General features: G+C 40.1%; 3 protein-coding genes across 4 annotated transcripts; 2 read left to right on the forward strand and 1 right to left on the reverse strand.

The window, feature by feature from the left end:
- The first annotated feature begins 4150 nt into the window (after nucleotides 1–4150).
- Nucleotides 4151–7518, forward strand: taco1 (translational activator of mitochondrially encoded cytochrome c oxidase I). Of its 2 annotated transcripts, none has more exons than XM_087793282.1 (6): nucleotides 4151–4199; nucleotides 4333–4537; nucleotides 4601–4707; nucleotides 6603–6736; nucleotides 6964–7123; nucleotides 7207–7518. In XM_087793282.1, exons 2-6 carry the CDS (start codon nucleotides 4336–4338, stop codon nucleotides 7414–7416), a joined length of 813 nt encoding a protein of 270 aa, XP_087649408.1. In that variant the 5' UTR covers nucleotides 4151–4199; nucleotides 4333–4335; the 3' UTR covers nucleotides 7417–7518. The 2 variants fall into 2 exon arrangements, with proteins under 2 accessions (XP_087649408.1, XP_087649407.1); XM_087793281.1 differs by having other exon boundaries at nucleotides 4152–4199; nucleotides 4268–4537.
- Nucleotides 7519–9919: 2401 nt separating this feature from the next.
- Nucleotides 9920–14244, forward strand: kcnh6b (potassium voltage-gated channel, subfamily H (eag-related), member 6b). Its single transcript, XM_087793197.1, has 10 exons — nucleotides 9920–10063; nucleotides 10606–11031; nucleotides 11116–11509; nucleotides 11582–11781; nucleotides 11847–12099; nucleotides 12179–12372; nucleotides 12483–12588; nucleotides 13095–13358; nucleotides 13455–13635; nucleotides 13728–14244. Exons 1-10 carry the CDS (start codon nucleotides 9920–9922, stop codon nucleotides 14242–14244), a joined length of 2679 nt encoding a protein of 892 aa, XP_087649323.1.
- A 7351-nt stretch (nucleotides 14245–21595) lies between these two features.
- LOC148077458 (hydroxycarboxylic acid receptor 2-like) lies at nucleotides 21596–22456 on the reverse strand. The gene has a single exon (XM_087793210.1). It carries the CDS (start codon nucleotides 22454–22456, stop codon nucleotides 21596–21598), a length of 861 nt encoding a protein of 286 aa, XP_087649336.1.
- Between the last annotated feature and the right edge of the window lie 1491 nt (nucleotides 22457–23947).

The following is a 23947-nucleotide window of genomic DNA, read 5'->3' on the forward strand; positions in this document are numbered from 1 at the left end:
ATTAAATCACGTTAAATATTATCATAAGTTTAATTTCATTCCTCAAGATCTGAGTGGATTGATTCAGCCTTCAGTAGTATTTAAATCCCAAATTCAATTTCCAATGAAGCGATCAATAACATACGTTTAAAAACAAAGCCTAAAATACTATAGTTAAAAAAATAAAAACAGAAGAAAAGAGGTCATGCATATAATTATCTAAAATAAACATTAGGTTGTAGAAATAGTTTATTAGCTAACACAAATATTGCTCTTGAGAATATTCTTCATAAATACATATAACATATTGATCAACGTTGAGTTGTTTTTCAGAATTTTATCAATACTTGGTTTGCTGTTAGGAACTTTTATTTAAATTATTATCTAATTATTGTGCGTTTTTGTGCGTTATTAGGCAACTTTCGAAATAGAAATATTGATTACCGGTATGTTTAAAAAAACATAAATATTTTACTTAGTTTGAATAAAATGTACTTATATATATAATAAATGTGCATTTTTGTAAAGGTTTAACATTTAAAAGACTAAAAAAAGTAAAAGTTATTATTATTTTTTTGTTTGATTACTTATTATCACTTATCATTTTTGCAATTGTTCCAGTTTCCAAACATATTAACTCTACTTTCTTTGCCTTAAAAATGAAAATGATCTTCATGATCAAACACCTAGTAAATGGAAAATGCCGAAGGACTTACCAGAGCCGTAGCTTTCCTGAAGTTGACCAGAGCCAAACAGCTAAACAGCCACAGAGACAACATGATGGATTCCTCAAGTTCCTCAACAACCATTAGTTCTTTTTCAGTCTTTACGAGGATGTACTGGACACACTCGCTTGTGAAAATCCTCCTGTCGTCAGATGATGAGATGTTCCAATTTCCAGTGCAAATATTTTCCCACTTGGCTCAGAGCGGCTCGCTGGACTCATCCAGACTGAAGAGAGAAGGCAGCGTGAAGGTCCGTGTGGAGCGTCTGTGATGGGCTGTCCTTATCTTCAGGAGGACGTCTGGGCTCTTCTCCATGATGGACTTAATCGTCAGTGTCTTCTTGTTCACTCGGGCACTGAATCCTTTCTAAGCATCAAATTGATGTTACAGACATTAGAATTTCATAACATTTATCTCACATTTAACTCACACAATAATCAACACAACTGTATGTGTCATATTTAAAACTGCAAGAGCTTGTTTGAATAGCTTATAGAGTATTATAAACATCTATAAATATGATCAAATCTGCAAATCAATGATGAATTTAGATTAAAAATGTGACAATTTGTGATAAATATATAATATTCACAATAATGATTGATATATATAGGATTTATAAGTAAGTAAAGTAAAGTAAAGGTAATTTGTAAAGATCTTTCTAGACCAGGGTCACAAAGCGCTTTAACAATCAAAAACAATACACAGTTAAAATATATACTTTAAAAGGTTAAGACACATAAGACAAACACAGGAGTCTCAGAAAATCAGGGTTTAAAATCCTGCACAAATAAGAATGTCTTAAGATGTTTCTTGAAGGAGTCAGTAGATCATCAAACACAGAGGGAGAGGAAGATCGTTCCAAAGCTTAGGAGCAACAGCCTGGAAGGATTTCTCTCCTCTGGTCCTGAACCGTGTGCGAGGAACCATAGTGGATTCTTCTTGTTTAGACACGAAAATAAACTGTTACACGAGAAGACACAAGCGCATGGATTACAAGCTCCAGAGCGTGTTGTGACAACATTTTTCAGTTGAAGGAAACAGTTTCTGGTCAGTTTTCTACAGTGTAGAACTAGAGACATGTCTTTGTCAAATACAACACCCAGGTTTCTCAGGCTCAGTTTGACAGACTGACCTAAGTCACCCCAAATACTGACTCAACCCTGGAACCTTATCATCAGGAGCAATAAACAGAGTTTCAGTTTTGTCCACATTAAGCTGCAAAGTGTTTTCACTCAGCCATTGTTTGATTTCTAACAAACAATTTACTAAGCTGTTCAGCCTCTGGGGCTCAGTTGGATCAAAAGAGCAGTAGAGCTGGATGTCATCAGCAAAAATGTGGTTAGAAACATCTGGAAATCTCTGAATGATTTTACCGAGGGGAATCAAGTACAGCAAAAATAATAAAGGACCTAAACAGGACCTTGAGGGACTCCACACAACAGATCCGCTGATTCAGACCTCATTTGATTGGCAGATACACTAAAACTGCGCCAAGAAATGTATGATGAGAACCATTCTAACACAGACCCAGACAGTCCCACTTCATCCCTCAGTCTTCTCAGCAGGATCTGGGGATCAAGTGTAAAACTATAAAACCTTCTGTTTAATTGAATTATGAAATAAACATTGATGGTAAGTAGATGAGGGACATCACAGGTGGTAGATAAAGACAGTGATAGAGATATGCATGAGTAGACTTATAAGGATTTGGATAATAAGATGGAAAATGAACAGTAGACAGAAAGGGGAGGAGCCACTTTCAGCCATTTGACTGTATGAACGTGGCCCTTATAAAGTTAGTGAATAACCATAATACTAATCTTGTATACATGTTTCACAAGTATATTGGTTTTGTTTTGTACGCCATGGTAAGATCAATTGAAATATAACTTGTTAAAGTAAACAAAAAATTCTGTTTTTCTCCTATCTTTTGATCTCCTTGAACTTTTCTTACCCCTCGGAATGGAAAGTGTTTTTGAACAATTTTATTTTGAGATATATATGTAAATGAAATGTATATAAAAGAAAAACTATTTCAAATAATGTTATTGTGCTATTTTGTACTCACTTAATTAAGTGTGGTGTTTTTTTGTTTTTTAATTTCTTCCTGTCTAATTTATTTCATGCTTTGCTTTAGAGTTGGAGAAAATTCACCAGAAAAAGAACAAAAACAAGGAAAAAAAGTATGTTTTTAATAGAAGACACGTCCTTTTATCTGAGACCATAAGCCCTGTGTGGGAAGTTGAGTTAAAAGATTGTAGACATCGAGATGGCCTTGAAAATGATGGACTTTTTAAAAACAATCAAATGTGTTTAATAAAAATAAAAAGTGTTATGTTTAATTAAATTAGGTTGTGAGTTTCCCAGTCTGGCTATTGTTCCTCCTCCTATCCGGGGGTCAAATAGCGACAGCGGTGAGAAACAAAGGTGTGCAAAGTGTGGTGGTGAACATAGGTATGAGGAATGTGGGGGAAATATTCAGGCTAAATGTAGTAACTGTGGTGTTGAACTTGTGAATAAAAGACTTGAGGAAAGCAGGACTTGCTGGAGAAATATCTTGATGCAGATGCTTGAGTGGAATGATAGACTGAACAGGAATATTTTAATCCCAGAAAATATGCATTCAAGAGACATGTCTGAAGTTTGTTAATAATGATGTGAATAGTTAAAGATTTGATGGCAATAACGTCAAGTCTGTCTAAACGACGGTTATAGAATCAACCACTGACCTCAGCAAAATAAAAGACCCACAACAACAGGAGGTGTCCACTATCTGATATTTTTAAGAAATAACATTTATAATAACCAGGTAAATGTATTATTTAAAAAAAATGCCCTTGGGAAATCTGAGATGACAAGTCAAATATGATACTCTATGATAAATCAACTCGGTGAATTATAAACAAAAGTTCTGCCGGGTCTGTATAACAAAGTTTGGCAGAGTGTAAAGTTATGACAGATATGCAAAGGAACGTTAATTCCCTTAAACAAAACAACATAAATCCAATAATTCACGAGCGATTGTTCCTATAATAAAACATTTGCAAAGTAATGGAGAGAATCACAAATGAAAGGTACATTTTTTATAGAAAGCAAACGATATTTGCAGAAAAATATTAAAGCATAGTACAATACATTCTAGTTTTAGGATTGATTATATATAAAAAATGTTCCTGAATTGTTACACATTTTTTAGATTATGGGGCTGTAGAGGCTGTAGAGTATTTATATTTGGATGATATTGTTATAAAAAAAATTAAAAAAATACAACGGCAAAAAGCAAATGTTCATTTAGATTTACAGTAGAATAAAGAGTAGTTGTTTTTTTACAATCAAGATTAATGTCAGTAACATGCACAACTCCATACCAGTTGGTGGCGGTAATGCGCCTCAACGTATTTGGCCAACCGCCATCAAACACGAAGAAGAGTTTTTTGTTTGCGGTGACGTCATACATCCCGGAAGTGCTAAAGAAAGCTGTATGGCTGCAGCGTGAGTAAAAAAAATCCCACTAACTATGTTATATTGAATGTTTTTGAAAGTGAAACATGTTTGTGAAGATGAAGAGGTACGGCGGTGATGGTGTCACGTCACTCTCACTGACCGACACCGGTTGTGTGTGAAGGTCATGGCGCTGGTGGCGAGAAACCTGCGGGCTCTGAGGACCCTCACTGCGTGGAGCACCTGTGTCAGGGGTCTGCAGGTGAGCCCTGTGGTGTGCGCTGGACACAACAAGTGGTCGAAGGTGAAACACATCAAAGGTCCCAAAGATGAAGCCAGAGCGAAGGTGTTCAATAGACTGGCGAAGCTGCTCCAGCACGCAGTGAGAGGTGAGCATATGGCTGGAGAGTGTCTTCCACTGCAGCCTTCTCACTCCTTTACTGGGTCTTCAGAAGGGGGACCAAACCCAGAGTTAAATCTCAACTTGGCTCAGCTGCTGCAGAGGGCCAAGGACAACAATGTGCCCAAAGCCACCGTAGATGTCATCTTAAAGAACGCGGTAGGTCAACAACTCTGTGAATTTCCATGTTTCCATAAGTGTCATTGTCCGGCTTTCCTGCTGATCCAAGCACAGGGTCATTTATCATTTTCCGTAATGATCCAAACTCTTTTTAAAACTTTAAATGACTCACAAGTTCCCGAAGAAGAACTCTAGAGGGATTAATAAAGTTTATCCATCTGTCCATCTATCTATCTATTGTAAATACAATCTCGGTCAGCTGTTTAACCTGCATCGTACTTCCTAACCAGTCAACGAAGAGTTTCACCTCTAAAACTTAAAATAAGACTCAGTAATGAGTGAATACTTTTTGTAACAAACAACACTTGTTTCACAGGAAGAAGTTTGTACGTTTGCTAACATTGTAATTTTTCCATCAGAGCAAAAATCTCATCCAAGCAAACTTTTTTTGTCCCCAGCAAACCACGTACAGACAAATATGTAAAGACCGTCTCACTTACTTACCAGAAATGATATACTGCCTCATTTCTAAAGGGATGAACGATTATGGAAAATAATCTAATTGCTATTATTTTTCCTCAATATTGAGATTTAATATGCAATTCTTTTTTAAAGGTCTTTGTTTTCATGGGTTTCTGCTCGAATACAATAAATTATTACCATTACAATAACATTTATTTCTCTGTGATTGTTAAGATAAAGTGATCCTTAAGATATAGACAAATAAAGCACACATTGAAATGAAACTTTAAATAACTGTAAAACAAAAAACAATTGCGATTATTTATGCGATTATTTTTTCAATGTCCTTTTTTATGCATTTTTAATCTTTTTACGTCTCTCTCCGCTTCTCCAATCGTTCATCCCTAGATGTAAATATTTATAAGTCGGTGTTAAATCTTGGTTCAGCTTGTAATTCACATGACTACACGACAAGCCAGACGTTAAATTAACAAAATTAAATGGCGACCTTTGGGATTTGAATATCACACAAAAACCATAAAAAACTCAAGTTCTGTATTAGTATTATATCTTTTGAAAAGTTGTCAGATCAATTGAAAGCATCATATTGTTTCTTAAAGTCAATCATCAACTTTAATTTAATCAATTTTTTAATGCATGAAAGCAGGAATTTTGATAAATCCTTTTTCGTATATAATATTCTGCTTGTAAGTTATACATAACATTCTATAAGCATTTACAATCTTTTGGCATCAGTTGTGTATTCCACTATATCTACATTTAGGTATTGTGTCTGGGCCACAGTTCACTACATTTTTAGACTTGGATATTAACATTTATAATTGGCCCAAATCTGTCTGTTGGCTGTAGTTTCAACACTTCTAGTCTAAACTGTCCATTAATCTAATTCATTTCAGATTTTGAAACTTTGAATTAATATAATTGAAATCTTCCAAAGAGTACAAAGCCACTTGATAGTTTGCTTCTACCTAGTCATGTGTCACGTCTGTGTGTCGTATGATTGGCTCAACGTTAAGCTGGGTACTCTTATGGTATTGTTGGGTGGCACTATTCTAACGGTTTTATACCGAATTAAACCTTTGGACAATTTCCCCAAGTTCCCAATCTACCTCTGTATGTTTTTGGACTGTGGGAGGAAACTGAAGTGCCCGGAGTAAACCCACACAACATGGGGAGAACATACAAACTGCACACTGAAAGGTCACAAGTTGTGATCCCGTGAACCACTTCACCGTGTGCCATAATTAATATTGAAAATTGCCAATTGTAAAAACAAATATTTTCAATCAGTAAATTATTGCATTTGGTTATTTAAATGACAATGAAATGCTCTACAACAAAATTACAATGTTTAATTTAACCATTCAATATTTAGTTTTTTTTTTTGTTTGTTTTTTTCTTCACTTTCTCTGTATCATTAAAAGGACTAATTGAAAATCTGTCATTGACAGGAAAAAGCTAAACCTGCATCCAAGTACATTTTTGAGGTCCGGGGACACGGCGGGTGTCTGCTTCTTATCCAAGTTCTGACTGAAAACATGAACTACACCAATCAAGATATCAAGCAAGTGCTCAAATCTAAGGGGTCAGTGCTTCATCTCTGTCAAAGTAGTTCTATCCTGCTTGCATGCATTTTAGTCTGTCTGGGCTTTCATGTACTATTTGACACTGGCCACTTGATGGCGCTGTAAAGAAATAAAATGTCAAAGCGGATAAAGAGTCTTATAAAACTGCTGATGGTTCACTCTTCATCCCACATGTGCCTTATTTTAGTTCATTATGAATTAAATGTAATTCCATTCTCTCACACAGGGGGGCGATATCAGAGGGAGCCCGCCACAACTTTGACAAAAAGGGCGTCGTGGTGGTGCAGCGTGAGAATGTCTCCATGGATCGTGCACTGGAGCTGGCCATCGAGGTGGGAGCAGAGGATGTCCAGGAGACCACAGAGGATGAGGAGCCTGTCCTGGAGGTGAGTCTTCCTGTCATTCGCCAATGCTGTTGCTAGAACAACGTTAGAAAAATACACTCGTTGTGGCTTCTTTCTCTCTCCAGTTTATTTGTGACGAAGCAGACCTGCCGAAGGTGGGGACATCTTTGGCGTCACATGGACTGAAAGTAAACTTTGCAGGTTTAAACTTTATCCCTCGTGTCCTGTTGCCGCTGGATCAAGAGCAGCTGGAGGCAGTGGCAGCATTAGTGGAAGCTCTCCACAACTTGGATGTGGTGGTGCAGATCTGGGACAACATCCAAGGGGACCTCTAACGGACTATCAAAAGACTCAAGACATTAAGTCTGTTGTCATGGCAACAGCATGAACTTTAAAGTGTGTCGGGCGACTGGAAAATAATAAAAATGTTTTGGAAACATTGTTCTCTGAATCTTCTGTGATTGTAATACATTTGATTGTTCGTTAAGTTCTTGGCCAAGACCGGTGTTCTTTCATTGTTCTCTCAATTACAAATTTCCTTGATCGTCTTTACATGGAGCTCATTAGGCCTACTAGTTTTAAAAATGTGTCTGTTTTTAAAATTGTGCAAAATAGTTGTTTGAGATATTGTTCAATTTGTCCTCCTGTAGTTCTATACTGTGGCACTTTAACCTACAATTTTATTATTGGAAGATATAATCTTCTCCTGTAACACTGGACGACTGGTGTCAATTCATGGTGGAACAAACCTTTCAATTCACTGAAGAGCTGGAAAGACCCTCGGAGATTTGATTATGTCTTCCTCTCTACCCTAATCATTATGTCTAAACGGGCGACTAATATGGAAACCCAACTCTCCCGAATGTTTTCAAGTTATGACTAAAGTTCTCCCCCGTCTGAAATCTCAGCGAAAGAGAGGTTTCGAGAGCAGAGTCCATTGTAACGTAATAATGGCTTCACTACTCCTCCAGCTGTAATCACTCCCAGCTTTGTTTATATAACGCTCATCGTTAGGGTTTTAGTGTTTTCAAAAACACTAATATATTGTTTAAAATGTCTTCTGATGAATTCCAACAGATAACACATTTGTCTGATGAGGATACAGGATAAATATTTGTGTAACCTTCATGTCATCCAGACAAAATTGGGAACATGGTTAATAATAATTGGAGAGCTCTTCTTCTTGAGTCATGACTGTTCAAAATGTAATTAAAAATGCAACTACTTAAATAGATATAAGCTAAAGTATACAATTTAAATGTGTCACTTGGTATAAACTTCATTAAGGTTATCTTGTGTTGAACTTTAGACCAACCTTGGTATTAAAGCCCAATACATTAGCAACTTAAAGTGGCAACATGGAAACTGCAATGTCGCAAAATTTGTAAAGTTTGTTTCGTTGTTTTTCCCTCGTAAAAAGGATGAAATCAGATTTGTTAAAAGAGCAAAACACCTGAAACCATTAACCTCTCCTGGTTGTCGTTGACAATGATCTATGGCGGAATAACTATAGACCTGAACCTTTATGGTCTTTGAAAACATGCCGAAATTCTACGTATCAGTCGAGCCACCACTGTGACGTTTAAATCCTCAGCTTCACATGTGAACAGTATGTCTGGCTGAAGGTTACAGCTGAAGGTCTTTTTTGCCAACCAATGTCAACAAGGGTCACTTTCCTGTCGTATGACTCTGGTGACAGCATTGTGGTCAATAGTATTACATTGATGCATGTCATGTATCGAGCAGCTAACAGTTTATAATGTTGTTTTTATTGTGACAACAGTGTGTTAAAAACACTTGAAGAAAGAGCTGTGTTTGAAATTTTCCTCAGAATAAGTTCTAAACCCGACATTAGTAACCATAGTTTGTTACAATGAAGTGAAATGGCCTTCAGCCAATTTTCTGTTTATCAATGGTCAGGATTGATTCTGCTGCCCTCAGCTATAACATGCCATTGATTAACTCCAGTGTTGGTAACGCTGTGTCCAAACATGCAAGCCGTGTGCCAGTGTGTCTGAATCTTCTTCATTCTAACTGGTGAAGCGGCTCGTGCAGACATGAACGCAGCGTAGAGAAGGAATGGAGGATTGAGTCTTGGCTTCCTGCTCATCAGAGAGGAATCTCCTGCTTTTACATCTGGTATGTACCTTTGAATCTATGTGGCAAACTATCTTGTCCTTAACGTATTTCAAAAAAGTACTTCTCTTACTCACTACGTGCGCTGAACGGAAGCGACCTAAGATCAGTGGATTTATTTTCCTTTTGACGTGCATTTTGGGAAATGATAGCAGAAATGAAAAAGTGATGATTGTTATGTACAAAGGTCAGTTTGATTTGAATGAATAATTAAAATCACGCAATGGTTTAAATATAAGTAACCGATTCACTCATCAATCCCTTGTTTCTTATTTCTTTTAACGCAATCAGGAGTCTTCAGATGTTGCTTGTTTAAGCTGAAACCTCATTGGTTAAACTGTACATGCTTGATCGAACCCACGATGCAGTTTCCTAGGGCATTTTTTAGGAAATTATACATATATTATGATTATCAACAATCAACATCTGGGAAGATTTGTTGAAAGTGAACGGATGTTCGTGCTTTGAGGACAAAAAAACAGCGTCTTGTGGTGAAAGATTTTCTTGTTTTTAAATCTCCAGCTGTAGAGATACATTTTGCCTTTAATACTTATATAAGGACTGATGGTTCATCCTCCCTTTTACTCCTATTTACACTTTCACACAATAGAATAAGAAGACACATACAAACTCTGCCTAAAAAGGACTTAAGAACTATTCTTAATCGCAGAAAACAATTGGTTACAGATCCGGAGGCGCCCCATGTCGGATTCAGACCTGAAGAAGTTCGGAGGACATGCCAGCAGGGTCCTGGAAGCCATATCACCTCAGTCTCCGAGGATGGAGCTTCTCAGTCCCTCCAAGGTGAAGGACTGCTCTCAGAACGTCACAGAGAAGGTCACACAGGTAGGAGAGTAGGGGCTGCGAGACAGGTGCAGTGCAGCAGCCGGACTAGATTGGAATGTATTGTTGAGACACATAGCTGGTGTTATGTCTCTTACTGCCTCCATAAACCTGCATGTAGAAGAGTATGGACATGAAGTTGCAAACTTCAACTGTCTCGACCAATGACATGAATTCTAAGTTCTATAGACCTGTTCAAATGTCTAGTTGAGGGTCAGAGATAATTCCGCTGTCAAGCGCTGAAGCTGGTGAGGGACTGTTGCATGATGGGTCACTGCGTCAGCCAGCTAATTATCCGACGTCACACATTCCCACAGTCACTTTGCAAGGTCAGTATCACGGACCCGTCCCCAACCGAAGGGTGTAAGATAACATGGCTCTGATGGACCAGGACCTCAGCAGCATGTCCTCTAGAAAGGTCTGTAGAAAATTATTTTTCCGATGACCTTTTGAATTCGAGCGATGGGTTGATAGCTAGTTACAATAATGACACTTTCATTGGTAACTACTGAAGACTCTTAATCCGATGCACTCTTCATGTTTAGGTTCTTTCTTTGGAGTCTGATGTCCTTCCTGAGTACAAGCTTCAGGTGCCTGAAACAAAATGGTGGATTTTACTTCACTACAGCCCTTTCAAGGCTTTTTGGGACTGGATTATTCTGCTCTTGGTTCTCTACACGGCCGTTTTCACTCCTTATTCGGCTACTTTCCTCTTGGATGAACACGGGAGCGCTCGCCAGAGAAGCTGTGGCTACACATGCCACCCTTTGAACGTGGCGGACCTCATGGTGGACGTGTTGTTCATCGTGGATATTCTCATCAACCTCCGCACCACCTACGTGGACCACAATGATGAGGTTGTCACGCAGCCAAGTCGGATTGCCAAGCATTACATCAAGGGCTGGTTCCCCATCGACCTGTTTGCAGCAATCCCCTTTGACCTTCTGATTTTCAGATCTGGTTCTGATGAGGTGAGCTACACAATGGTGTCACAAAATATAAGGATGTTTGTTTCAGTTTCATGACCTCTACCTTTCACCTTCTTTTCCCTGAAGATGGCCACATTGACAAGCTTGTTGAAAACCGCCCGCCTGCTGCGACTCGTCCGTGTGGCAAGGAAACTGGACAGGTACTCCGAGTATGGCGCCGCAGTCCTTTTCCTGCTCATGTGCACGTTTGTGCTCATAGCGCATTGGCTAGCCTGCATCTGGTATGCCATTGGTTTTGTGGAGCGTCCGTACACGGAGACCGGTTGGTTGGATAATTTGGCCGAACAACTTGGCAAAGCATACAACGATAGCGACTCATCTACGGGACCATCGGTCAAAGACAAATACGTCACAGCTCTGTACTTTACACTGAGCAGCCTGACAAGCGTGGGGTTCGGAAATGTGTCTCCAAACACCAACTCTGAGAAGATCTTCTCCATTTGTGTCATGGTCATCGGATGTGAGTAGAAAGACATTTTGATGGAGTCAATATCTGTGATTCTTATTTACTTTGAATACACTCCGTTTCCAGCTCTAATGTATGCCAGCATATTTGGGAACGTGTCCGCCATCATCCAGCGTCTCTACTCCGGTACCACACGCTACCACACCCAGATGCTGCGCGTCAAAGAATTCATACGTTTCCATCAGATCCCAGGAGGCCTCCGCCAGAGGCTTGAGGAATACTTCCAACATGCCTGGTCCTACACCAACGGCATTGACATGAATGGTGTAAGTCCTCGAGAATGCTTCACACTTTACCACATATCTGATGGTTATGATGTGTCTGTCTTCAGGTGCTGAAGGGATTTCCAGAGTCCCTGCAGGGGGACATCTCCCTGCACCTGAACCGGTCTCTCTTAGAGAACTGCAAGGCTTTCCGCGGAGGAAGTCAGGCCTGTCTGCGAGCGATAGCGATGAGGTTCAAGACTGTTCACGCTCCACCGGGAGATACTCTGATCCATTACGGGGACTTCTTAGAGTCTATGTTCTTCATCGCGCGTGGATCCATCCATGTCATACGAGACGACGTGGTCGTCGCCATATTAGGTGAGACGTCGATAAAAAGTCCATCCCATTGGAATCCTGGATCATAGAGCACGTTTCATTTGAAGTTCTTTCTTTGCAGAAAGGAACGACATCTTTGGTGAGTTCATCCACCTCTACGATGAACCGGGGAAGTCAAACTCAGATGTACGCACCATCACCTACTGTGATCTCCATCGCATCCCCAGAGATGACCTTCTGGAGGTGCTGGACATCTATCCCGCTTTTGCGGACAACTTTTGGAGGAATCTGGAGATAACGTATGACCTCAGAGACGTGAGCTGGAGTGAAACTGAAGTAAATATCTCGTACTAAGTTTAGCAAAGATTTACTGACATTTGAAATGGATGACGGTTTGTTTGACAAAAGTTGTTTTCCTTCTGTAGGCTGATCAGGTGCCAGCAATGATGACTGATGACTCTGGTGATGACTTTGAGTGCCAACACAATGCCAGACACAGAAACCATACCTTGGACTGCAGAATAAGACCTGGTGAGGTGTCTCACTTTGACCAAAATCGTATTGATTTACTCATTTCCGGTTGATGAGTAAAAGTGGAGCTGAACTCATTGGGGGGCCTCAGACAAACTTGTTTTTATCGGTGCACGACTGAAGAAACAAAATTGTCCCGTGTTTAGCTTGCATCCAAGTTCCTGTTGGGCCTTACCTCAGTATTTATACGATATCAGCTGATCCTGAGTGTAAGTAGGTAGCCCATATAGTGGAGCTTCTCTACTACACAGTTCCATCCCTACTAGTATAGACTCCACTTTATTTGGCTCGACACTACTCTGTTGTATTGTGTTTCCACCAGTCGTACGGTTTTTGGGTCTCACATCAGTTGAATTACATCCAGATAACATTTTTTGACGTAAGCTTCACATCCCAGAACATTGTGTTATGATATTATATAGAGTAGTCTGTAAAGAATAGGAATAACCAGTCATTGAAGAAAAAGCGTTCAGATCTCAATTAATCCAATATGTTTTCATTCATAGATGGAATGGACCACGAGGACTCCTACCCCCTCCAGACATGCCGGGGTAGTCACTTATGTTCCCAGAGCCACTGGGAAGATTGCTGCAGTTGTGGAACACAGAGTTCCCAATCGAGTGAAGAGTCGGGCAAGGATTTCACTCCCAACGCCAAAGCAAAGCAGTTCTCTCAGGGCGATGTCAGCCGAGACCTCGATGATGTCCACTGTATCCCGACGAGAGGATCTAAAGAGGGCGGGGGCGCCACGATTGATCCAGGCCACCAAGGTGAAGCGCCTTCTGTATAACTATGATGATCTGGTCGCTTATTTTTTGTTGTGCTTCCGAGGCAAAGCAACTACTTTTTCTTCTCATCCTCTGCAGAGGCATCTTTAAATGTGCCCGGAATGTATCACTATTGGTCTGGCGAGCGATCACCACATGTTACAAGCCATGCCTGGAGATCCTCTTCTGTTCGCGCATCGTACCACTCACCGCCATTCAGGGAAGAGCGACCCAATGAGCTGGAGTCCCGACTTGAAGTTCTACACTCACAGCTGAACAGGTGACACAAGACGAACAATGTCGTACAGCACAGGGCAGAGAAGCGCTTGAAACCTGCTGATGAGTGTTTGGTGTTTTAAACGTGTTCCACAGACTGGAAACTCGGATGACGGCAGACATCAATGTTATTCTCCAGCTACTGCAGAGACAGATGGCTGCAGTTCCCCCAGCATACAGTTCTGTATCCTCTAGTGCTCTACCTCCTGACCCCTGCGCCCTGTACTCACCTGAGCAAGGAGTGCTGCACCCCATGTACCCCCTCGACCCAGTGCAGCCAAATATCCAGGCACCAACTCTGGTATGTTATATGGTTGGACACAGTTGCTTTATTGCAATTTGTGTGCTTCATTTGAACCTGTCTCCCCAGGAATCTATGTCCAGTGACATCAACGTGACTGGAGCGTCAGCTGACACCATGTTCTTGACACCGAACCCTGGAACTGAATCTCATTCAGGATTAACCCAAGATCCGCCTCGGAGGTCCCACATGGCAAATCAGAGATTGCATGTTAACCTCCGGTACCCTTCTCTACCCGGGAACTTGGACACTTCTCCAGGATCAGATGAGATCCAGAAACACCTTTCAGATCCTGTGCTGAAAGTCCTCTGAGGAACGCTTGGGCAGGAGGTCGACAGAACTCGTAACATTTTATAAACTGTTGTGAGTTTGATGTATTAAAACTCAATGTAGCTGCAATGAAATGTTTTTTTCCTTTTCTAATTGTATCAGTATCTTTGCTTTTCTACCCAGATAAAAGTAATGAGGTGAAGAATCCTTTGTTTTGTTGACTGGTTTGTGTATCTTTCCACCCGGATCTAGGTTTAAATAGGCGACTCCGATGTCAGCTTAACTACCCATTTAGTTTCTAAATTTTGCTAGTGTCTAGTTAATAGTTGTCAAAGGTTTCAATGTTTTCTTAATAAAAAAAAAGCTTGTCTACATGGGTAGTTGAATAGCCTGCACTCTCCACAATAAAAGGGATTTCAATGGAAGTATGGAGAAAATACAATTATCTAGGTTAATATTAAAGTAGAAGCATAACTCCAACTGCCAGTAGATGGTTTACATCATTACTCAGCAACGCTTTAGATTCTTGAAACATCTCGATTTTATGATACAGTGTTGTCGAAGGCCACTAAAATGCTCATTCAATGAGGCCTCATTCAGTATTTTAAAAGTAATAAATGACTCATGAAACATCATCTGTTTTATAAACGTTGTCTGTTGTGGAAAAGTACGTCAGATTCTTTCTGTGACATAAGTGAAATTCAACCAGCTGCTCTTTCAAGAAGGTACATTATCTCGAGCGTCCAGGAGTAAAACCTGTAACTAAATATTGTCGTGATCTTGATCTTTTTGTCATTGAACCACCACAGAAATTATCTTTACGTTAGAGAGGACAGTGTAGGTGTAGAATGAGATCCAAAGATGATTATAATGATTTTTATTTAAAAGTGCCTTTCGTGACTATTTACCAGTAAAAAGAGGAATAATGATCACATAAGATAATAAAATCACTTAATGCAAATCAATGTTAACAACCTGTCGAAGTTAGACTTCATTGTTCTTCACATTTTAAAACCATTTGCAAAAATAATAATAAATCGCTGATTTTTATGCATCATTTCCCACTTATTTTTAAACTTAAGTTAACTTAAGTACCTTTTTATTTATAACAAAAAACATCTCAACACATGCCCGGATCATTTCACCAATATCCAGTTGTTAGCTGTTGTCAAACGTCACACATTGAGTGTGTGGTTGAAAACCTAAGTTGCAGAGAGAGTGGTGGAAATCCACCAGACATTGATCAACCCTCAGCTCTATATATACACTCGCCCGTATAGCTTCCAGAATGGCCTGCAGCTGTTTTGGAATGTTCCAGATTAGAGGCTGGTGGTCCACTGCTAAACAGAGCCATAGACACACATCAATGTTCATTGATTCATCTGATTTAAGCAGGGAAATGTTTTTACGTAAACAAGGAGGTCAGAATGACCCAGTTGGAAGGAGGAAATATTATTATTACTATAGCACTAATAATAATCTCATTGAAATAGATCCATTATCTAATCACACTTTTCTTTATTAATTAAATGGCTTTATTTATCAAACAATGTCTAAACAAGTCATTTAAGAAGAGACAGGTGTCCAAACATGACATGTAAATGTACATTTGTAATGTACTCGAGAATAACATCTATTTGCACATCACCGCAGTGTTTGTATCTTGAGCAGCTGAGGACGGCAGCTGTTTACTCAGCTGTCACTCAATGTTATGAATGCTGGTTTTCCACTTCACTGGGATTGCAAATGTTAACATTTGCATTGATATCGATTTCCAGGATCATCAGTCTGCTGTATTGTATGTAAAAGTGCAACTAATGTTTTAATTTAAGTGTCTCTTAAGTTGATCTTAAACCTTTTTTGTACCCAGTATGTGTCCGTTTGTACAAAACTCTCTTTTCATTGAAATATTTACATGAGAAACTCCATTGATATATTATGCGAAATGGAAATAGTTCACTGTTATCTGTTTTCAAATATTGGTTTTCCTGAAATGATGGGTTTTGTTGGACGAAGAAAAGTCTGCTTCGCTTTTGCATGAACATGCACTACTGTCTAATCCTCAAAAAAGCTACAAATTCCTCTGAAAATAATCCCAACCCTTGGTCGACATGATGGTGAGTAAAAAATGAGTAAAATGTAAATGTTAGGTGAACTTTTACTATAAGTATTGAAGTAAGATTTAAGTCAGTGCAATAAGTAAGTGTCAAAACTCACAGTGACATCCACACATTTTTCCTTTATTTACATTTAACCTTTATTTAACCGGATAAAAAGACCCGTTGAGATCAAGATCGCGACCTGGCCAGGAGAGGCAGCAGCTCACATCATAGTTGAACAAAAGGAAGGCAACACATACAAAACAATAGTGAGGGTCTGCCGAAAGTCCTAAAATAAAAACTCTACAGTCATAATTAGAGACTAGTAATGAATCATAGAATAAAAGTGTTCGTTTCTAAATGATCTTGACCCTCATGAGGGCCACATAACAACAGTAGAAGTGCCGTCCATGGCCCCCAGGCTTCACTTCGCTCAGGGCTTCTGTATTGCATAGAGGTGTCAAACTCCTGCCCTCAGAGGGTCATTGCATTTGTCACTCAAAAAAATGCCCCACAACTAAAATATGGTTTTACATTTTTATATTTACGTCATGTCGATGCATATTCAATCCTTCAGAGAGAAAATCAATGTTACAAGTAAAGTACATCCAGTGGATTTTCAAAATAAAACACGGTCAACCAGCCAGCTATCTTGCTGGAACACAGTTTATATCAGTTTGTAGCTAACTTTACTGCGATTAAAGTCGCTTTGAGCACTTTTTCTTGCGAGCCCTTGGGCCTGAATGGTTGCACATCTGTTATTGTATCAATTCAATGTGTTCATTTTTGTTGTTACAAATTGATTTTCAGCCTGTAAAAAAGAGAATTGTTCAATTTACAGAAACGTGTATAAAGAAAGAGGCGTTTCTTTTCTTTCTTTATTGTTTCTTTATTTGATTTTTCATATTTTTTTTAAAACTTGGTTCTGTTTTTTGAATCACCATGGATGTTGGTTTTACATTTTGGGCGACTGTAGGTTTGGGTTTGACACGCCTGTTGTTGCGGCTTTTGAGTGGTGTCACGTCTATTGTTTAATGTGCTTGTGTGTGGTCGGTCCATGCAAATGTCAAGAATAGGATTAATTCCTCACCTCAGATCGACGGCACAACCGTTCATCAACTCGCCAGCTGCAATATGCTGGACTCACACGTCAACCAGTCGACCGTGGACGGATTCAATCTACAAATATGCCAGAACCAAACCGTCATAGTGTACCTGTGGTCCAGTTCATCCGTCGTTCTCTTCGCCGTCGGTGCCACGGCGACTTTTTCTATCATCCTCCTGTACGTCAACACTCTGAGAAGAGGAACAATTCTGACTCCGAAAGACCTCTTTATTTTCAACCTCGCCATCATGGATTCTTTATTCTTCCTAGTCCTTCTCCCGGGATTGTTCAACCGCTTGTTCTTTCACAAGTGGACACTGGAGGTGTTCTGGACCATGGGCTTCACCCTCAGCATGACCGGGAAGCCTCTGCTCATGGTGGGCATCTGCCTCGACTGCGTCATGGCCATTCTCTATCCCATCGCCTACAGTCGCGCGAAGAGTCTGACCCCCAGGATCGTCTCGGTGAGCGTCGTGTGGCTCATGATGCTGGCTAGCATGGTCACCTTTCACGTGACCTTTGGCGAGTCCTCTCACCGTTTCCGAAATGCAACCCTGCTCATAGCGACACTGGTCATCCTCAGCGCCGACTCGTTCCTCATCTTCCAACTGCTCAAGTCCATGCGCGGGACGAAGAGTCTCCGGAAGCAGAAGTGGAAAGCCGTTCGCACGGTGGTGAACAGCCTGCTGATCTCCATCGTCTCCTTCATCCCTCCTCTGGTCATTTCTGCGACCCAACAGCGTTTGCTCCGAGATAATCATGTGACTTCCTGCATGCTTAATTTTCTGACGGTGACTTCCTTCACTCTGGGCTCCACGTTGATGCCCACGCTCTGGATCGGTTATTATATCTGCACCACTCACCTCAAGACAGATAGAAAGTGAGGGTCTGGAACGTGGAAGAAGATCTACTTTTACAGGAATGTAAATGTAAAAAACTTATATACAGTTCGTTTTTGTTCTAAAACTATAATGTCAAATAGACAAATATATGACATGCATATTTTTGTTGTATTGTTTTGGTTCGGTTTGCTATTGCGTTTCCTGGTGATTTATATTTATTTATTTGTTGGAACAGATAAAAATATAAAGATAATGTTGATGTGCTGTACTGTGTAATAGAAAGTGATGTATTTGTCTTCTCACAATACAATCAGCAGATATTATCATTAGTTTCCAATGAGGTTTTGTGAAGATTGTGTTCGATCCATTGTAAATACAATAAATAAAAGCTTAACCAACACAGCGGTCTTCATCCATCGCTTTTCATTCTACAATGTATACCCCTGCCAAGGAGTTTCACGTGATTATGAAAGCAAAATTGAATCAACAACTTCCCTCCTGATTCAAGCGTATGAAGTGTTCGGTCAGTTTGTTCAACACAACACCATAGAAACCTCAGTTTTCAAAGCTCTTACAGTTGCATCTATTATGTTTTTCCTGTTTTAGTTACTTCTTAGCTGAACCACACGTGAATGATAACACCTTTCAAACCTTCATAGTCCAGATCACACTACAGTACAGACCACCACCAAAATAAAAGTGACTTGACTCTATCTCTTTCTAAAATATCTTGAAAATGAGTTCACAACAATTCCATCAAACAGTGTAAATCTGGTTGTATTTCTTATTCAACAAAGTGAGTTTACTGACTTGAGTATTATGGTTCATGAAGCACTGGTATGTGGCTGTGAAAATGAAAATATTGGTCGGAGAGATGTTTATGTTGTACGTGCCTGGACTTGGATGTATGGCGTGAATGATTGACGTGTTTTTCCATCTTCTGCATGCAAATGACAAGATCGCGATTGATTCCCGCCACAGAGAGAAAAGGGAAGCCACGGTTCTCTGGCTCTAGAGCAGCTCCACGCTGTCTAAAGCACCACTACAGCTCCAGCCATGCAGCATCAGGACCGACACGACAACCTCTCGTCTCACTATGGATTTGAAATGTACAGGTGTCCAGAATACATGGCCTACAAATACATGTGGGTCATTACAACGGTGGTTTCCTTCGCTGCTGGGTTACCGGCGTCTTCCTTCGTCCTATGGGTGTTGATCAACCGATTCAGAAGAGGAGCTCTCACGACAAATGATTATTACGTTCTGAACCTCTCCATCATGGACTTCTTCTTCTTTGTCATTGTCCCAATAGGTTTTTTTAACCACTTCCTTGAGTTTTCCTTTACCTTGGAAATTCTCTGGAACAGCGTTTACGCCCTCAGCGTGACGGGAAGGCCTCTCCTGATGGCGTGCATCTGCCTGGACTGCTACGTAGCCGTGGTCCATCCCGTCACCTACAGCCAAAGGAAGAGTCTGACGCCCAGGATCTTCTTGGTGACTGTTGTCTGGATGGTGACTCTTGTCTATGGAGCCTTCTTCTATCTCTATTTGCACTTTTTTGCATCTGCAGTGACCGGTGGTATTTTTCTCGGCGTCACCGTGACCATCTTCATCTGCGACTACTTCATCGTCTTCACGCTGCTGGAGTCGGAGAGTGGAAAGAGAGGAATCCATCCGCAGAAGAAGAGAGCCATTCACACCGTGGTCATCAGTCTGGTGGTCTCCGCCCTCTCCTACATCCCTCCAGGGATCCTAACAATTGTTGCACCACCACTCATCCAAGATTCTTATACAATTACATGCACTATTGGATATATGTCACCGTCTTTATTCACCATGAGCTCCGCCATCATGCCCGTGCTCTGGCTGTGCAGTTTTGGCAAACTCCGTTGTTTCAAGAGACCTCGACAGTGATGTTTTTATTTTCATCCTCAAGATGTCGCTTTATGACTACAAAGAGCATTTCTTTGTATACACTTATTGCTTATTTTAGAGGACAAGTTATTGTAAACATTTTCAACTGTCCTCAATTGTCTCTTCAAATATTCACATCTGTCCTGTCTTGCCGTGTATCAAATGCTTTATTTACCCTAAGATATATTTTAACTTCATTAACTGAAGTGTTTATTTTATTTAATCTAATCTGTGAAAAGAATGCTCTCGACTACTTGTTTGAATTATATTTGCTCTAATATATATTCATAAAAATATGTTTAATTAAGATTAATCGAAAACTATTGGTTTATTTCTCGTATACATGTTGTGATGTGAGGTTGAGGATTAAATAATAAATAAACTTTAATGTCTCGATGGCTTCATTTTAAGCAGTGCACACAGATTTACGATTAAGATATTTTTTTTATAAAACACCTTATTGTATTTATGGGGTCAGCCAAAAAATGCCATCGGTCCAATGCTAAAATACAATCTTTCTGCTTCATCTTATTCCTGTAGTGTGATTAATAAAAGTGATACAATTTCCAGAGTTACAGTGTGCGCATCATCGACAACTGGAGATAAAGCCTACACTCCCTCCTAGTGTTGAAACAAACGACTGCATCCAAGAGAACCTGATTTATTTTCTGATGTTTTTTACATTCACACATCAGTTTGGACAAAGCTCTGCAGGTTATGCTTAGAATTAAGGTTTATTGTTATTACACATTTCAATAAGACTTAAAAGAGACAAAGACACAAAATAAACGTGTTTACATTTGTAGATTATATGAACGACAAACACCATCGGAAAATTTGGACACATGAGTTAAACTCTGTATGTCTTTGGAAGGGTAAGGGCGCCGAGGTTCCCGGAGGAAACCTCCATCACAGGGAGAACATATAAACGTAGTATATCCACAGTAGGATTCACAAGGATTCATGCAGGAGTTTCCTTTTCTAAGAGAATAATTGATTAATGTTGTAATAGAAACTCAGATTAAAGAGGGAGGCATATGGAAGTATACCAGTGCCATAACAACATTTCAGATTTTACACCTATTTTGAAAAGTTGAGTTTGTTTTATTAGAAAATTAAAAATTAGAGATTTCTTTTTACAGATATAGGATATTCTTATTCCTATAAAAATACATTTTCTTAAATACATTTGTCTCTGGGTCAAGGTGAACGACCTCCACCACTGCACATGTATTTATTAAAGCCAGGGAGGTTGTTCACCTATATCCACAAGGGATACCTCAAACACATTTGTTTTCAGACCTCGGGTCACTTTGACTCAGTGACAAAACAAGGGTTCAATAAATTAAGAAGTTTCAACATTTGAAATGTTAAATTCAACTTAATATTCTGACACTCATATACCTCCATAGAAGTCTCCACACATTGTATCTCTACTCTGACCCACAGCATCTGTCCAGGCGGCCCAGGTCCCTCAGGTGAAGGACAGGCATGATGACACTGCCAGCTGCTGGCATGATAAGAACTGGAAGAGCCAAAGAGCACTCATACACTCTTTCATCCTTCACCGTGTAATCGCCTATGACATAGGCCAGCACCGGGGGGACGTAGGAGATGACGGTCATCAACATGCTGTTGGTGATGATCTGAAGAGCTTTCTTCTTGGTGGGATGGAGGTCTCCGCCGTCACGCCTGGAGCGCTTCAGAGCCCACAGGATGGCCGAGTCGCAGAAGAGGATGACGGGCAGAGCGATGACGTACACGGACATGGCCCGGGCACTGTGGTTCAGCTCCTGGAAGACCACCGACAGGGCTCCCTGGACCAGAGTCGCGGTCCAAACTCCTGCTGCCATGAGCAGTCGAGGTCCCAGACTCTTGTTGGTGCGATAAAAGACGGGATGGACGACGGCCAGGTAACAGTCCAGGCAGATGCAAGCCGTCAACAGAGGCCGTCCAGCCAGATTCAGGGCGAAGAGGAAGTTAAGGGTCTTCTGAAGGACGCTGAACTTCCAGAGAAGAAGGTTGGACATGCCGAACGGAAGGAAGAACAAGAAAACCAGATCCATGACGGTCAGGTTGAGCATGAAGACCCCATTCGGGGTGAAGCTGGTTCCTGCTGTGTGTCTCTGCCAGAGGGTCCAGAGAACAGCAACACACGCTGGACATCCCAACAGAGAGAAGAGACAGGAGAAGGAGGCCCAGACCATGGTACCCATCATCGCCCCTTCACAGTGACCCCCGGACCCCTTGCTGATGTTGAAGATCCCAGGTCGAGACTCCATTTGTAGGACCATTGCTTGAGCGAATGAAAGAGACGTCTGCGTCCAGATGATCCAGCTGGAGGTAAACAGACACTCACTGTCTGTGGATTTGATGAAGATTGAGTTTCTCTCATGGAAATGTTCATTTGAATATGAAAATGTGAGCAGGATTCTACCTCATGAGCGCCGGTGATTGAAACTGATCAATGTTGAGTACAATTCTCCTGACTATGAAGTCACTTAGATGTTTGGATCCAGAGTTGGGTCGCGAGGATTTCTCTCCTGAAACCTCATCGAGCTCTTCTTGGAGAGTTGTGTCCTGTAATGTCCTGGGTCTGACCCGAGGTTCCTTCCCAGTGGAACCTACCCAGAACACCTTCCGAATGGAGGCATCCAGGAAAGATCCTGAAAAATTAAACCAGAAGTTTTACTTTGAGTCTCTCCTGAATCACTGATCTACTCTAATGGAAGATCTTTGCAAGAAAACATATTGAGGCAAAATTTAACTATTTAAATTTTGCCTCAATTTTTATACATATACATTTAACATTTGATTAGCTCAAGTCATTATATTGTATTTTATTTAAATTTATTTCATGCATTTATTACCCTGTATTCCACAATACCTCTTAACATTCATGTCTGTTCTTACAACACTGACAATGAATGTTAAATCGTCTCTGATCTGACAATGATATATGACATATTTTTATGTTAAATATAATAATTGTGATCTGTGGTCCCGCATGACTGTGGCAATCATTTTGAAAAAGAAGATAAACATGTAGAAATAAAGAACTATGACTTTGCTTCATTAGTTCACAATTTGAATTATGAACTGAACTAGTTCATTTTCACATTGGTGAACTGAACTTTGAACTAGTTCATGTCGAAAGTGAACTTTTCTGACAATAAATGGGTGAAACATCTGCCTTAGGGGGGTAGAAAAAATAAATCTTAGACAATATAGGTGGAGCTGAGAAGACGGATCATGGGGTGTAAAGGGAGCATGGACTTCTGCAAATCATTCATTTTAAAATATGTATTAAATATTGTATAGATTTAATTGAAATGGGACGTATTGGGATTTTTATGTTGGATCTTCAAACCCGTTTGCGCCCCCTACAGTTATCAAAAGGAGCTGAAATATTGTATAATGTTATATATATATATATAGAGAGAGAGAGAGAGAGAGCGAGAGAGAGAGCGAGAGAGAGAGAGAGTTTTACATTTTCATGGGGGTCCTCTGTCCCCCCCTTCGCCCCCTTTCCCTTGACCTGTTTGAGTTGACCTCCACCCCAAAACCATCAGTGAGAGGCCAGAAGTCTAAGATCATTTTCTAGCAAATTACTCAAGTGCTTATGGAGTCTATAAAACATTGAGATAAGGCTCAAGTTACATGACAGTTGCGGTTTCTAACGCTAGGTGGCAGCAAAAGAAGTGATTTTACGGTAGAAAAAACACTTGTGTTGATATAACTATTTGGCTCTCACAGCGTTTTTTTTCTTTTCTTTTTAAATGCTC

The sequence above is a fragment of the Callionymus lyra genome, chromosome 6 (assembly GCF_982586985.1).
Source record: "Callionymus lyra chromosome 6, fCalLyr1.hap1.1, whole genome shotgun sequence".
Classification (NCBI taxonomy): Eukaryota; Metazoa; Chordata; class Actinopteri; order Syngnathiformes; family Callionymidae; genus Callionymus; species Callionymus lyra.